Source organism: Eulemur rufifrons, chromosome 24 (assembly GCF_041146395.1).
Source record: "Eulemur rufifrons isolate Redbay chromosome 24, OSU_ERuf_1, whole genome shotgun sequence".
Taxonomy (NCBI): Eukaryota; Metazoa; Chordata; class Mammalia; order Primates; family Lemuridae; genus Eulemur; species Eulemur rufifrons.
The window spans coordinates 24,332,257-24,349,975 of record NC_091006.1 but is presented as its reverse complement, the minus strand read 5'-3'; the positions used below and the strand labels follow the sequence as shown (position 1 = coordinate 24,349,975).

Here is a 17,719-nt window from a genome sequence, read left to right as displayed (position 1 = left end):
GGGGTCTTAGATTTTGTGATGTTATCAGTCATTTATTTGATTGTGCTAGTCCTTCCTCGATGTGTCTTTGTGGAATATCAGAAGGAAACAGGCAGGTATCTGTGACTAATCACATATAACATGTAGCAATATATTGAATAGCCTTATCCTAATTTGGTTTATATTTCTGATTAAGAGGCAAAATAAATTTGCATAATTTAAAAGTTTACAATTAAAGATTATAAAGGACAAACTATTAACTTTCTACAAAACCGAGATCTCTGAGTTATCTTTTTAGAAGAGGTTATAATATCTAATCTGTTTAAAGTTGTACTAAAAATAGAAGATTCTTATCCTCTCCAAGTGTGTGGGTTTTAAATCTCTAAATTTGATTACTCTATGAGAGAGAGACAGAAAGGGGAAGAGAGAGAGAGAGAGAGAGAAGAGAATCATTTCTCTTAGCCTTTCCTATAATACTTAATGTAGTGCTATATTTGATGAATGATGAATGATAATCTAAATAGATTAGCTGGCAGAGTGAATACTATGCTGTCTTTACAACTTCATCAGGAAGTTTACAGAGAGCTCATACTGCTTTCTTTCTCAAAAACTTCCCGCAAAAAGCATTTCCATCCATATTTTTCCTCTAACTATGGATTATTTAAACTAGACATACATATATAAATATATCAATCAACTTCCTTCTCTCTCTGTCATAGTTGCTTCTACTCTTGCTTTGCTTATCAAAAACTGATACAGGAAAATGAGGAAATGTGGATGAGGACATCTTTATATACTGAGTAAACCCAACGTATTGGTTAAGAAAAAGTGATCTAGCACAGAATGCAGGATTCATAATCTTTATGGATTTAAAAAATTAAATGGGAGAAGAATTGACATAGATTTTAATAATTTTATCTCCTATCTTAGCTAAGTCCTTTCCTGACAAGCAGAACAATTTAGTGGAAAGAGAATATCTTTGGAGTTACCTACACAACTTCAAATCACTCATCTATCATGCACTAGCTATAGACCTTAACTTCAGAAACTTCGTTCTCTTATCCATACAGAGGGGATCATAATGCCTTCCTTGCAGTGTTACATTTCGGATTAGGCATACAATATACAACAGGTAGCTTTTTCTGTTAGGATGCTAATTAATTAAACACATTGAAGGTAGAGGTAGTGATACACATCTTTCAGTCAGGCCTAATCTTCAATTATAGGAGGAAGGTAAATCTGAGATCTCTAGTAAGAACACAGCCACATGATACATCCAATTTTTCTAGCTTCTGAACATGAAATTTCTTGCTAGTCTCTGCTTAATTTTTTTAAAAAATCCAATTACTTCTCTCTAGACATAGTCTAACTCCAAGTACTGAACATCTTTTACTTCTCTTTCCTTGTGCGATTCCAAATTTCAGATAGTCTTTAGCACCTTCGCTAAGTTTAAGTTCACCTTGACTCAGTTGCTTTTTCTTAGCAGAACTTCCTGCGGCAGTGTCTATCAGAGCCAATTCTCTGATCTTTGCCTTCTAATTCCTTTACAGAGTGTTCATAAACTACATTTATTCCTTTGTGTCTTTTTCTGTTTCCAAGTTCTATGTCTCTGCAACTCTAGACCTATAGTCCTGAGGATATTTTGAGGGTCATTTTGGGCCCTATTTCCGATGTTTCTGAGTACAAAGAAGATAAAATTTAAAACTGCCTTGGCTAGGCGTGGTGGCTCACGCCTGTAATTTTAGCACTCTGGGAGGCCGAGGCAGGTGGATCATTTGAGCTCAGGAGTTGGAGACCAGCCTGAGCAAGAGAGAGACCCCATCTCTACTAAAAAAAATAGAAAGAAATTAGCTGGGCATGGTGGCACATGCTTGTAGTCCCAGTTACTCAGGAGGCTGAGGCAGGAGGATTGCTTGAGCCCAGGAGTTTGAGGTTGCTGTGAGCTAGGCTGACACCAGGACACTCTAGCCAGGGTAACAGAGTGAGACTCTGTCACAAAAAAAAAAAAAAAAAAAAAAAAAAAACTGCCTTGGGCATAAGAGCAGTGCTTCTTGGGAGGGAGAAAACCCTAAGTAAACTTCCCACTGTTGTCATCCTTAATAGAGATGGTGGTCACTGGTTCATGTTAGTAGTATAACTGAAAGAAAATAATGTACCAAGGATAAATACTTAACTTTTGGTATTTTGTGGGATGGTAGATAAAATTACACAGATGATTCCTTTGGATGACAAGCATCATGAGGGTAGAAATTTATTAATTACATGGAATCTCAAATCGGAATGCTTGCTTTCAAATCCTGACTGCATCGGTTACTGGCTGTATGACCTTGAGCAAATTAACCTTTCGGTAACCTTTCTCATCTGTAAAACTGGAAGAGTAATTGTACCAACCTCATAAGGTTGTAATTGAGGATTAATAAAAACAATACATAGAAGGTGTTTGGTGTGGTGCTTGGCATTCAATATATGTTAGCAATTACTATTGTTATAGTATTATAAGTTTATAACTTTCACATTTGTAATGATCTTAAAATATTTTGTTATTTCTGAAATATATTCTCTAAGTGAATAACTCCCTCAGTCAGTGCCTCTATTCAAACTTGTAAAATTTGCATAATAATGAAAGTGATGGGCTTATGTGCGAGTATCATGAATTACAGGTGTCTGGTTACTGGAGTCTTCTCTGAAGGATGATATGGGAGATGAGATATGTCTGTCCTACTATCTAAGGGAACTGGGATGGATTTTAGCAGTATCTGAGCAGGAACTCATTTTACTTTTGCATCTCCATTTGCATTTGAATCAGTAAAGCCCAATATGATGAAGAACAGGACCTGCAACCTGTCTTTCTTGGGTATCTAATTAGCACCCATATAGGACAGAGAAAGAATCTGGTTTTATTCATTGGGATTTAGCAACAATAAACAGGAGTGGCTCAGGATGAGGCATAAACCCTTCCTGTAATTCTTCTAAAGCTAACTTGGTGGAGGGGATGCGGGGAGAAAACCACCTGTCTTATTTAAACAGAGGTAAAATAATACAGTCTTTCCTGACCATGGGAACCCTTGTTGATCTTTCTTTTCTTTGAAAATCTTCTGCACTTACTGTCCTCATCATGCAATTTTAGTCTTCAATTATATCACATCATGCTGTTCATTTTCATGTGTGTTACTCACATCTGTCCAAAGAAACTGGAAACAATTTGAGGAGACAGATCATGTTTCCTCTTCTGCAAGACCCAGGTGCTGAGAAATGCAGTGCACCCAATAATCAATTATAGTATACACTGAAAAAAGCTTAGATCGTTTAGTTGGTTATATTTGAAAACTGACACATTATGTGGGGTATAAAAACCAAACCCCTACTTAATATCACATTCAAAGGTGGACTCCAGATGTACTAAAGACCTAATGTAAAAGATAAAACTATAAATTTAACAAAAGAAAATATAGTAAAATATTTTTATGACTTAGAAAGGCAGAAGGACTTCTTCAAAAAATGCCTTCAAAACACAATCATAAGGCAAAGAAAATTGACAAATATGATTACTTCAAAATTATATATTTCCATTTCATAAAGAACAATGGTCAATGTTAATAGAAGACAGAGTAGATAAGTGTAATGTTTACAACCAACACACTAGTAATATCTAGAAAATATAGCAAAGTATTACTTTGTATTAGTTAAAAACAAAGTATTATTTGTATTGCTTTAGTACAAATTTGTATTAAAGCAATACAAATAAAAAAAGCAATTCTAATAGAAAAACAGGCAAAGAATATGTATAGGCAATTTATAGGAATGAAAAGTCCAAAAGCTAATAAGTATATGTAATGATGTTCAAATTCATTAGTAATTAGAAAAATGCAAATTAAATCACAAGTAAAATGGTACTTTATGCTTATTAGGCTAGCAAAAATTAGAAATCCAAATATTCCCAAGTGATGTGCACTGAATGTTTGTGTTTCCCCAAAATTCATATTTAAGATCCTAACCCCCAAGGTGAAGGTAGTAGGAGATGAGGTCTTTAGGAGGTAATTAGGTCATGAGGGTGGAGCCATCGGTAAAGGGATTAGTGTCCTCATGAAAAAAATTTTCTTATAACTTCCACCACATGAAGACACAGCAAGAAGATGATCTACAGACCAGGAAGCAAGCCCTCACTAGATACTGAATCTGCTAGTGCCTTAATCACCTTGATCTGGGACTCCCTAGCCTTCAGAACTGTATAAAATGAATGTCTGTTATTTAAGCCACCCAGTCTATGGTATTTTTGTTATAGCTGCCCATACAGACTAAGACACCAAGTGTTGGCAAAGATGTGGGGACATGGAACCCACACGCACTGCAGATGGGAATGCACACTGATTCAGCCATTGTGAGGAGCAGTCCCGCACCACTTAGTCACATCAAGCATATGAACACTCAGTTGCCCAGTGATTCTGCTTCCAGAAGTGCTTGCATGGAGAATGCACATGAAACACAGAATGGCTGCCTGTGGGGGAGGGGAGTATGGGCTTACGTTATGGGGATGAAGGAGGATAAATAAACAATGATATGCAACTATGATGTACCAATAATAACTAAAAATTAAAAAAAAATAAACAATGACAACCAGAGAAAGGCCTTGCATATACCCATGATAATAATGTGTCATTACTTAACTCAGCCTTTGTACCTGAGGTTCTTGCAGTCCTGGAAACCCATGCTTAACGAAAACTTAAATGTCCCCTTTTAAACAGTTTCTGTTACACATGCACCTTTGCATTTCTCTCACTTATTTTAAGACCTACTACATTCCTGTCCATTTACTTCAGTAAGACAGAATTTCTTAGTTCATTTAGCACAAAAACACCAATAATGTTGGCTGTACAACATAAATGAAACAGATTTCAAACGTTCCCAGTAAATTATAACATTTTCCATTGTTTGAGGAATTTATTTATCTTTTTAAGGCAGATTTAGTTTTGTTGTTGTTGCTTTTTTGGTTTTGTTTCTTTTTGTTTTGTTTTGTTTTACAATGAGGAGGTCATATGGAGTCACTTGGTGTTAGAGGAGTAAAAGAGGTATTGGGGTATGTATATGTCGGCTCCAGGTTCATTCTGGCATTACTCAAGCATCGATTGCAAATGCTCTTTTCTATGATGCTCTAAGAGAACGGAAGGATGTATATCAGTTTGTAAACATTAATTATTGGTTGGGGAGGATGAGACCATAAGATAGAAAATCTGTATGTACTTAATGTTAACTGAAAATATAGATTATAAACTCCATCTATGATGTCATTGTAAATATGTTGCAATTGAGTACACTATAGACAAGGATGGTGACATGAAAAAATGATAATCGCTTTGAGAAAGAAAATATTTTGAAAAATAAAATGTTTTTGACTAAAACAAACCAATATGCTTGTCATTTCCTCTCTTTTAAAATAATTCTGTGCTTCTGTGCTTCCTCATCAGGGAAATTAATCTGAATTTAGTTTTGGAATGAGCGTTTATGGGCATCCTGAGCAGAATTATTATATAACTGAGTGTGCTTTTTCCCCTTTGGGGGTAGTCTTGTATTTGGCTTTCACAAAATTGTTAGCATTTAACTTGAATATTACATAAGTCTATGGTTTGTTTTTTTTTAATTAGTACATTTGCAAGATAAAGTGAACATTTTTGGTTTTCTTTTATTTTCTCATATATTTAAAAAATACTCGGCCGGGCGCGGTGGCTCACGCCTGTAATCCTAGCACTCTGGGAGGCTGAGGTGGGCGGATCGTTTGAGCTCAGGAGTTCGAGACCAGCCTGAGCAAGAGCGAGACCCCACCTCTACTAAAAATAGAAAGAAATTATATGGACAGCTAAAAATATATATAGAAAAAATTAGCCGGGCATGGTGGCACATGCCTGTAGTCCCAGCTACTCGGGAGGCTGAGACAGGAGGATCCCTTGAGCTCAGGAGTTTGAGGTTGCTGTGAGCTAGGCTGACGCCACGGCACTCACTCTAGGCTGGGCAACAGAGTGAGACTCTGTCTCAAAAAAAAAAAAAAAAAAAAAAAAAAAAAAAAAAAAAAAAAAAAAAAAATACTCAAAATCTTAACATGTGATCTTATCAAAAAACATGTAGTCTTATAAATAACAAGTTTGGGTATGGTTAGGCTTTTCTATCATCGGGGAAATATCGTGGTGGAATTGGGGAGCAATGGACTAGGATATCTTGGCCTCAGTGCTCTCATCTCTAAATGGGTTTGTGGAGTTAAAAAGTGTGGTGTATCAGAAACACCAATTTGTTGGACAGGCAGATTCCCTGACTCCTCTCTCCTCACCTCTCCATCCCATTGGACATTGATTAACCAGGTCTGGGATGGAGCCTAGGAATCTGCAAGATGATTCTAATGCAGGTGGTCTGAAAGTCATGTTTTTAGAAATGAGAGAAATGATCTATAAAATCCCTTCCACCTGCATTATTCTGTGATAAAAATAATTTTACCCAACTTACCAAATTTTCACTAATTTCCCGTAAGTCCATAAGTTGGTATGTGCTTCTTTGTCCAGAATTGTTATTGACTCGTAGATCTGAAATTTTAAAGGTGCCATGGTAGTACTCCATAGTTGGGCCTGTGATGAAAACAAAAAGTAGGAAGTTAAGTGATTTGGGCAAAGATTTTAGGATTTCAGACTCAACTATAGTATGGCTAATATAAAGTTTTGAATATATCACTGAGATTCTTTCTAATTGAGTTTCATTAAAAAATAATAAAATGACAATGTTTTATAGTATGTTAATAGCAGTAGCTAACATCTATTGAATGCCTACTATGTGGCAGGCACTGTTTGGTGCACTTTACAGGTATTAACTCATTTGACCCTCACACCAGCTCTCTAAGATTGGCATCACCACCGTTTTACAGAGCAGCTAGGTAAGAGTGACATTTTGGAGATCTGTCAAAAAAATGTAAATGATTTGTACTCTATGCAGAGACAGATGCAATATGAAAAAGGAGAATTCAGAAATAAATTATTTGTGTGATTGTAAATATATTAGTCAATAAAAATATAATCCCTGAATATTGTTTTGGAAAGAGTAAATTTTTTTCCTGAAAATAAGTGATAATATTGTGTACTTATAAATACTTGTAGTTTATCAATAATTTTGAAATTCATTATTTCATTAGACATGTGCTCTTCCTTTGCCCTAGAAATGTTGGTGGACAGAAAATGATAGTCATAAGTAAAAGAATCAACTTTAATAATTAAATAACTAATTTATCATAGTCTTTAATTTTACTATATAATTAATAATGAGAGTTCTTTACTATGACTACTAGTAAATTTAAGACAATTACTGTTTTTGATCTTTTTGTGTAGATTCTCAAAAAAATACTGGATTGGGAGCTCTCAGGAAATAAGAAATCTGTTTACTTTGCTTAATGCTATATCATATCCTGACTACCCAGAAAAGTACTCACATGTAATAGTCACTTAGTAATTATTTGTTGGTGAAATGACCAAATACATTAAAACATATTCTGAATATGGACATTTACAGATCAATTTACACATTTTTTTTTTTTTTTTTTTTTTTTGAGACAGAGTCTCACTCTGTTGCCCAGACTAGAGTGAGTGCCGTGGCGTCAGCCTAGCTCACAGCAACCTCAAACTCCTGAGCTCAAGGGATCCTCCTGTCTCAGCCTCCCGAGTCGCTGGGACTACAGGCATGCACCACCATGCCCGGCTAATTTTTTCTATATATATTTTTAGCTGTCCATATAATTTCTTTCTATTTTTTTTTTTTTTTTAGTAGAGATGGGGTCTCGCTCTTGCTCAGGCTGGTCTCGAACTCCTGAGCTCAAACGATCCGCCCACCTCGGCCTCCCAGAGTGCTAGGATTACAGGCGTGAGCCACCAAGCCCGGCCAATTTACACATTTTTAAGATGCAATTATATTTACATGTATGCAAATAAAGCTTTGCAGAAAAATGAAATCAAACCCAGCAAAATCCCTAATTTTACTTACGAGAGACTAAGAAGTGAGCCAGAAGACCGATGGTCACCGCCACCACTGTCACTGATAACACAACGAGAACAGCAATCATCCATGCCTTCAGATCTCTGCTTCGGCTGCCAAATCCTACTGCTCTGCAACAAGGAAAGCCCGCTTGTTACTCTTACATTATAATGATTACAAGTTTTCTGGTTCTTCTCGGAAGCGTTCAAGTTGCTCTAGCCTGCCTTTCCCAGCAAGAAGTCAATTTTGTTCCAGGTCATCTTGGCCTGCTGGAAGGTGTTAAAAGATCAGGATCTTGGAATCATAATGTTGCTCCTAGTTTCTGTTTCTAGAGGCATCTGGTGGCCTCTCTATGGTGGTCAGGCCTGACTTTCCTTAGCAGTGTAGTCCAAAGCACACATGCTTAAAAAAGTACCATTCTCCCTTTCTCCAGCACTTATCTCTTTTATCCGTCTCTCCTTTTAGAGTTTACATAGCAGAAGAATGGTTCGATAGCCATTGACATACTGTGCAAGTGCCATGGCAGTCACATCTTCAAATCCTACAGAAGGAGCAGTGAACATCTAGGGGCAAATGGTGACCAACAGACTGCAGAGATAAGTTGTCAGTTAAGAGTGTTTCTCCTTTTGAAAATATCATTGGGCGATACAGCAGGTCCACAACATCAAATTACAAAAGTGGCAGGAACCATGGGTTGAAGCTGAAGCTACTTAATCCTATATAAATAAACTTTCAACTTAGTATCACCTTTTATGGATATGTATACACAATACATGAAAACAAAAATGTATCATTGCCTTCCCATTCTGTTAGTCATTTGCATAATATCACTTCAGATTTGAAAAGAAATACACTTAGTAAAGACTTTTGGAGTCTAGACATTTTGTAAGTAGAGGTGCACCAGTTTGCTCATGCATTTTTTTCCTGCTTTACTTGCACCTATAAAACAAACACAGGTGTATTAATTTTCCATTGCTGTGTAAAAAAAATTTTTTTTTTTTTTTTGTTTTTTTTGAGACAGAGTCTGGCTCTGTTGCCTGGGCTAGAGTGCCATGGCATCAGCCTAGCTCACAGCAACCTCAAATCCTAGACTCAAGCAATCTTACTGCCTCAGCCTCCCAAGTAGCTGGGACTACAAGCATGTGCCACGATGCCCGGCTAATTTTTTCTATGTGTATATTTTTAGTTGCCCAGATAATTTCTTTCTATTTTTAGTAGAGACAGGGTCTCACTCTTGCTCAGGCTGGTCTCGAACTCCTGACCTTGAGCGATCCTCCCGCCTCAGCCTCTCAGAGTGCTAGGATTACAGGCATGAGCCACCATGCCCAGCCTCCTATTCCTTCTGTATCTAACTCCCCATTGTGGATGGGAGTGAGGGCAGGACAAAGAGAGAGGGGCAATATTGAGTTAAATGCTATTGTGAGTCCAAATGAAAGATAATAATCATTTTCTGTAGAACATGATGAAAAGATTCAGGCTGAGTTCAGGGAACTAGGAGAAAGAAAATCAGGAATCTAGAAAAGACCAGACTTCACTTCATCTAGGAAAATGCCTTCTCCCCGCTCTCAGGCATATAAATTGGGCAAACTGGCCAAAACAAAACAAAAAAAAGGGGGGGGGGAATGAGAATAATCGAGAAGGTTGAGGCTGAAAGAGGAGAATGAGTTGAAGGGAATTGAGAAGACCATTCTTGGAGTCTCCACAGGGGGACACTGTCATCTCTGCCACTTCCTGATGGGCACACAGCTACTCACTGTTCATCACTTCTGGCCTGCTGGGCTGGATTCATGCCAAGTTCTTACAGCCCTGTCTTTTCTCTAGCATCTACCGGACACTAATCAATGAAATTAGTGTCAGGTTCTTATCCCTTCTAGCTTCTCCCTGCCTCATTTAGTAAAAGTGCCTTCTCTAGCTGTATCCTGAGCTATGACTGGCATTTAACTCCCTTTCACCTGGAGATATCAGCAAAATATGGAGTTCTATTGTGCTATCTTAGAGGTGAAAAGCCTTTCTTAAATAGTGTTGAACTTAGACTTTGGATTAGAGATAGAACATAGTTATATGTTAGTTTGAAGTAATGCAACATGAGTGGATTGACTTCCAGTAGGGAGTGGCTTAGCATTAATAATAAAACCCCAAGTTCTGGATTCATACAACGTAAGTTCAAGTCCTAGCCCAGACACTTGTTAGCTTTGCAATGTGAGGCAAGGCATTTGGCCATTTTGTGTCTTAGTTCTCCCATTTGTAAAATGAAAATAAAATCAATACATACCTCATAGGATTTGTATAGAGATGAAATTTATTAATACATGTAAAGTGACCTATGCATAGTAAATAATATACAAATCTGAGCTGTTATTCTTGTTGTAGTTATTATTATTACATACTTAATAAAATCAGTGATGCCCATTGCAACAACTATTGACACAGCACACAGTGCTGGGAAACCAGAAGAACATCTTACTAGTGCTACCACTATTTCCCAGCCCACATTGGCCACTCAGGTTCTCAAGAGTCCACTCACCTTCCTGGTACACCCCTACTACAACTAGCCTCTGAGAAAGCCACCCAGAAACCCAAGATTCGGCTGCTCTTGAACCATCAGCACAGGTGTCAGTGAACACCACCCTGGAGCATAAGGATAGACACGCTTAGCCCACCACTGCTACCACTAAAACCTGAAGATGAGCCCATCTGGCATTCTAGTCCCCAGAACAACTTCACTACAACCTCCATCAATAACCACACCCTAATACACTGAGGAAAATGCAGATACCACCAACACTGTTTATAGCCAAAGAAATCATACAGGCAATTCACTACTACATGCACTGTGCTAAAGTCCTTTTTGCATTCTATTTTCCTGGGAATCACTGAGCCTTCTGTATCTGGATGTCTAAATATCCAGAAGTAAAACCAAAGGGCCCCACGCAGCCAACCTCACACTCACATCTTCAGGAAAATATCCCCCATCAACAAAAGTAAATTCAAAAGTAGGAAGAAGTGATTATTACACAAGATGTAACACAAGATCACACTGACTAAAGCAATCTACAGATTCAATGTAATCCCTATCAAAATACCAACACCATTTTTCACAGAATTAGACAAAAATAATTCTAAAATTCATTGGAACCCAAAGAGTCCTAATAGCCAAAATAATCCTGAGCAAAATGAATAAAGCTGGAGGCATCATGCTGCCTGATTTCAAATCATATTACAAGGCTATAATAACCAAAACAGCATGGTAATTAATGATATAAAAATAGACACATAAATCAGTGGAACAGAGTAAAGAACCCAGAAATAAAGCCATGTATTTACAGCCAACTGATCTTTGACAAAGCTGGGAACAATATACATTGGGGAAAGGATGACCTTTTCAATAAATGATGCTGGGGAAGTTGAATTGCCATATGCAGAAGAATGAAACTGCACCTCTATTCCTCACCTTACACAAAAATTAACGCAAGATGCATTAAAGACTTAAATGTAAGACCCAAAACTATAAAAGTACTAGTAAAAAACCTAGGAAAATTTCTTCTGAACGTTGGTCTAGGCAAAGAATTCATGACTAAGGTTTCAAAAGCATAGGCAACAAAAACAAAAATAGATAGGTGAAAATTAAACTAAAAAGCTTCTGCACAACAAAAGAAATAATCAACAGAGTGAAGAGACAACCTGTATAACAAGAGAAAATAATTGCAAACTTTTCATCCAGCAGGGAACTAATATCCCAAATCTATAAGAAACTCAAATAACTCAACAACAAAAAACCTAAATAATCCCATTAAAAGTGGACAAAGGACATGAATAGACATTTTTTGAAAAAAGACATACAAAGAGCCAATAGTTACATGAAAAAATGCTCAACATTACTAATCATCAGAGAAATTCATATTAAAACTATAATGAGATATTATCTTACCCAAGTCAGAATGGCGATTACTGAAAAGACAAAAAACAGATGCTGGTGATGATGTGGAGAAAAGGGAACTCTTATGCACTGTTGGTGGGAATGTAAATAATTCAGCTTCTATGGAAAACAGTATGGAGATATTTCAAAGAACTAAAAATAGAGCTACCATTCAATCCAGCAACCCCACTACTGGCTATAAATCAAAAAGATAACTGCATTTGCATGTTTATCACAGCACTAGTCACAATAGCAAAGAAATGGAATCAACCTAAGTGTCCGTTAACAGAAAAATACATAAAGAAAATGTGGTATATATGCACAATGAAGTACAATTTAGCCATTAAAAAGAATGAAATTCTTTTACAGCAACATGAATGGAACTGGAGGTCACTATCTTAAGTGAAACAAGCCAGGCACAGAAAGTCAAATATCACATGTTCTCACTCATAAGTGGGTGTTAAAAAATGTGTGCACATGGACTTAAAGAATGGAATGATATACAATGGAGACTCAGAAGGGTGGAGTGGGCAGAGGGGGTGAATGATAAGAAATTAGTCAATAGGTACAATGTCGGTTATTCAGGTGATGAATATCCTAAAAGCCCTGACTTGACCACTACACAATCTATGCGTGTAACAAAATTGTACACATACCCCATAAATTAATACCAAAAAAGGTATAAAACATAAAAGTTTAAAAGGTATGAATAGATTGGAGGTTAAGGCCCAGGCTGGTATGATCTTCCTGTATACAAAATAAATTGTTTGTATTCAAATGATTGTGTTAGATACTTGTACAGCATAAACATTGTCCTAAGAAACTACCTCTAAGATTTTATCAGCCATTGCAATATTTCTTATCCTTTCTTTGTCTTTCCATTTGTCCAACCATCTATCTATTTAAATATCTTTCCATCTGTCCACCCATCCACCCATTTTTGTTTTCCACAACTTTTATGAGCTTCTGCTGTGTTTTAGGCATCATGCTGGGCTTAGGGAGGCAGGGATGAATACGACATGGCTTCTATGTTCATGCAACTCATGGTACAGTAATCTGTGCTGTGAGATTAAAAATAATATAGTATTGTAAACTTTTCTGTTACTATATGAAATACCACAAATAAAAAATTCCCAGTAAGTTAACAAAAATGAGAGTTAAAGATTTTAAAAAATTCCTCTAATTCTTCATCTGTCTGGAACAAGTTTCTGTAGGCATCTTGGTACTGCAGACATGGAAGTAACTTTCAGGGTCAGCAGACTTTGGCTTCAGTCCTTGCTCGTGACCCAAACATGCCTCTCGAGAGGTTTATGAAGTCTATCTGAATTTTTGTCTTCTTACCTATAAAATGATGATAATAAATACTACCCAGAGATTTGAAGTTAAAAAGTGAGTAAGTGAAGGACTCTAGCACCTATCAAGTCCTACACTGGGTCAGGATTTGTCATATTTATAGATGATTTTATGTAATTGTTGTCACAGCTTGATGGGGTAGGCTTTATCATTACCATTTCACTGATGAGGAAACTGAGGTTCAGAGAGGAGAAGCAACACAAGTCATAGAGCTCAGGGAAGGGTAGGCCTCACCTGCCTGACTTCAAAGTTATTTGTTTTGTTTGTAACTAGGCTACCCTAATAATGATGTAAAAGCCTTTAGCAGTATATACTCTAATGTTACCTGTATCATTTTTTTATTCCCAATAGGTCAATTTCTTGTCATTACCCAAGATACTTAAGAAACATATCTATGAATGTGTTGGGGATAGGAAGGTGTGGATAGCTTCGGTTTAATTTCCAGTAACTCTGTGATCTAGGGCAACTTTTTTCTCTGTAATATGGGATAATCGTAGGGCCCAACTCATGAGGATTGTAAAGAATAAATGAGACAATGTATGCAAAATGATTCATATTTAATAAATAAACAACAAATGCAGCTGTTATTACAGTATAGATGAATCACTGCCCACTATGGAATCATACTTATCTGATTATAAATTCTGAAAATCTTGGTTTTCAAGCACTTTATACACAGACCTGCCATCCTTCCTCTTTTATCTACTAAATATTATTCTCTAAATGTCAAACAATTGGAAAAGAAAGAAAGCAAAATGGAGAAGAGGATGTTATAAATCAGTCTTTAAATCTCAATGAAATGAACACATATTTCAGTTCATTGACTATAGATAGAACTTTATGAAGTGCCTAGCACTGTGAATGTTTTAGTCAAATTTTAAATTAAAAAAACCAAAAAAGTTATTTTTTTCTTGAAAGTTTTAAAAAGAAGAAAAAGCAAGATATCCTATTAGTTAAACCCAGGCTCTGGCTCCATTTTTCAGGTTCAAAGCCCAGCTCCCCCTCATTACTTTGTGATGTTGGGCTAGTTACTTTCTTCATCTACAAAATGGAGATAATAGTACCTAAGTCATAGAATTGCTGAAAAAACTAAATGAGCTATGGCACACAGTAAGCACTATGAGTTTGATGAAAACTAACAAAAAGTAATATTTAACTGATAATTTATACTAAGTTTAGCAATCGGTAACAAATATAGAAGCTCTACTTTGACATTTTGGTTTTATCACTGAAGATATAGTTTTTGGGGGGTGGGGGGAGGGGATGGGTGTATGCCTACATGATGAGTGCAATGCACACTGTCTGGGGAATGGACACGCCTGGAGCTCTGACTTGGGGGGATAGGCGGTACATGGGCAACGTATGTAACCTGAACTTTTGTACCCCCCATAATAAGCTGAAATAAAAAAAAAAGAGAGAGAGAGATAGTTTTGGAATATATTAGGGCATGGTCATGGCAAATTAAAAAGTTGATTGAAACAGTTATCTGAAATGAAATTAAAATATGGAATGTGAATACTTGCAAAGGTATTACTATTATTAGTAGTCTACAGGACTACTTTTTTCTCTAAAAGTGATAAGAGGAGGCTAATTTTTGCAGTTATTAAGCAATGCCTAAAATAAAAACTATGGAAAGAGAGACCAGACTTCTGGGAAAAGGGTAACAATCTCAGATGAAGTTATTTCAGATTTTCAAGTGAAGGAATCATCCAACTAACAAACGTATAGAAAAGACTAGGAACATAGATATTCCTAAAGGCAAATTCAAACAGAAATTCACACCCAAGTCGGAACAATCCCTGCAATATAGAGAAGAGGGCCACAAAACCCCCATGTAGGTGAGACATAGGAAGTCGTAATAATTATTAAGCATCTGCTTTGCCTCAATCCTAAGCCTGCTTGTTGGTGTGACCTGCCGTCTCTTGAAAATCCTTGAAATCCTGGAGTGGTATTCCATTCATTCAGGTTAAAGAAGCCATAAGAATTCAGTGTTTCCCCCTGTCTCCTTTCTTTACCAACATGTGTCACGGGTGTCGAGAACAATGTCATTGACCACGAATGTTACTCTTGTAACTTACTTCTCTTAAACTGCAAACACTCTTATAAACACATAAATATTCATAAGAAAAGAGCACTTTTGGTGCCTGTAATTATGAGATGATATTTTACATGAATAATTTTGGGGATGTGAAATATTAAAAGCTAGAAATCCTGTTTTATGATATCATGACTTCCATAAACACAGGACATGCATTTTTATATTCAATGAATTTTAATAAATAAGGAAAACACTAATACTAGTTATTTACATTTGTTTGATCATTCATTTGTTCAACAAATATTTATGGAGTGCTGATTATGTATGAAGCATAATAGATCCTTTCTAAGAGTCTCAAAGGGACCCTCTGACAATCACTATGTGCTCACTGAAGGACTGACACAGCAATGTATTTTAGGAGTGGGGAAGGAAGCCCAGCGAAGTTCACTAACTTGGTGGCCAATTTAGTATCAAATTTTCATCTCTGAAATTCCCCGGGTGGTATCCTTGCCATGTAGACAGGCTGCAGTAGCGAATAAGAAAGACCGAACTCTAAGAGTTTAGGACTCTAGTTTACAGCTCTGATTCTGGCATCTGACAGCCCTGTAGATGGGGAGAGGTCCTCTAACTTCTGTTTTCCTAAGATTCCTTACTTTAAAATGGGAGTTAATAATACTTTTTCTACTAAGCTCACAAGGCTGTCTTGGCTATTAAATGAAATGACATCCATAAAGATGTTTTGAAAATGGCATAAATCTAAATATAAATGATGAAATATTATCATCATGGCTGTTTAAAATCACTATTTTAATTCATATTTTTCTTTTTCTTCAAAATTTAACAGGAGGAAGTTTTAGGGAATGGACATATTTTCTCAATCTGGAGCTCCTTTTTCCTCATTCTCCCCTTAGGAAATCCTGGATCTTCGACAATGAAGGCAGATGTCTCTGCAGCTACTCCCCTCTGTTAGTCCACAAGAACTGATCATAAGGTACAAGGAAGAACAGCTAAAGGGAAAGTACTACAGAAGCTAACTGTTACTAGATTGCTGAAAGGAGGCTTGTTTTAAAACAAATGAACACCCTCCTCACACACAAAAATATCAGAATCAATCAGGATATAGTATAATATAGTTTTTCATTAACTTTTTCTAAAATCTTATCTGTTGAACTTGGCCACATGAAGTAATGCTAACAATGATTTTTTATACAAAAACATTGATTTCAGACACAAAGATTAATTAATCCAGAATCCTATAATAATTCCAGAAATCTTACAAGATCCAGTGCAGATGGAACCTCACCAGCATTCCTCTGGCACATCGGAACCTGGCCACTGACAGCACAGCAAACAAGCCATGTACAAAACAAAACTGAACTCACCGATACATCATGGGCAGGAGGAAGAAGATGGTCTTGTAGGTCTGCACCCACTGAAGTCAACTTTCTAAACAACCGTATGACATCTCTAGATACAGTAGAAATCTACGGCTAGAAGAAATAAGGAAACAAATTACAAGTAGTTGAAGTGAAATGAAACTAGTTTGACAAGTCTGAACAGAGAAGCCTCAACCCATAGAATAGCTTGAAGAAAACAGCCAGAGACAGTACAGTCCCAACAAGAAAACTATATATATATATATATATATATATATATATATATATTTGGTATTGACTAATTTTGTTAAAGGAGAAGAAGCTGGTTACAAGGATTTGAATGAGAAATATATTAGGCATGTTCTAGGATTAAGAGTTTAAAGAAGATTATTGGGAGGTATATAAATATCTTAAAGAAACCTTCACATAAAAGCTCTGCATGAAAACAATCAGATCTTAAAACCTAGACACATAGTATAACTCAAGAAATACTCCTTAAATTCTTATTGAACAACAGATACCTCCATGTATTACTGGGGTGTAGTGAATTTATTAGTATATAATAATTTTACTTTTAAAAATAGGTACCACTGAGAGTATAGACAAATTATTAATATCAAACCAGATTTTTCCCAAAATGACTTAATGTAATAAACATAGGTACAGGCTGGGCGGGGTGGCTCACGCCTGTAATCTCAGCACTCTGGGAGGCTGAGGTGGGCGGATTGTTTGAGCTCAGGAGTTCAAGACCAGCCTGAGCAAGAGCAAGACCCCATCTCTACTAAAAAAATAGAAAGCAATTAGCTGGACAACTAAAAATATATAGAAAAAATTAGCTGGGCATGGTGGCACATGCCTGCAGTCCCAGCTATTTGGGAGGCTGAGGCAGGAGGATCACTTGAGCCTACGAGTTTGAGGTTGCTGTGAGCTAGGCTGACACCACGGCACTCTAGCCGAGGCAACAGAGTGACACTCCGTCTCAAAAAAATAAATAAATAAATAAACAAACATAGGTACAGAGGCATTCATCAGAATGAAGAAAACCAAAAGAGAAGAAAA

At 36.6% G+C, this 17,719-nt stretch overlaps 1 protein-coding gene across 2 annotated transcripts in view; it reads right to left on the bottom strand.

Moving 5' to 3' along the window:
* The window catches only part of LOC138374769 (transmembrane protease serine 11A-like), a 47,976-nt gene extending 31,299 nt beyond the window's left edge, over window positions 1-16,677 (bottom strand). Inside the window, exons 1-3 of one of the 2 annotated variants that reach the window (XM_069457890.1) lie at window positions 16,667-16,677; window positions 7,987-8,108; window positions 6,460-6,587 (exon numbers count right to left, since the gene is read on the bottom strand). In XM_069457890.1, the coding sequence (XP_069313991.1) occupies window positions 6,460-6,587; window positions 7,987-8,108; window positions 16,667-16,677 (261 nt within the window). The remainder of the gene's footprint in view (window positions 1-6,459; window positions 6,588-7,986; window positions 8,109-16,666) is intronic. The other variant, XM_069457891.1, reaches the window with a different exon arrangement.
* Window positions 16,678-17,719: the final 1,042 nt, after the last annotated feature.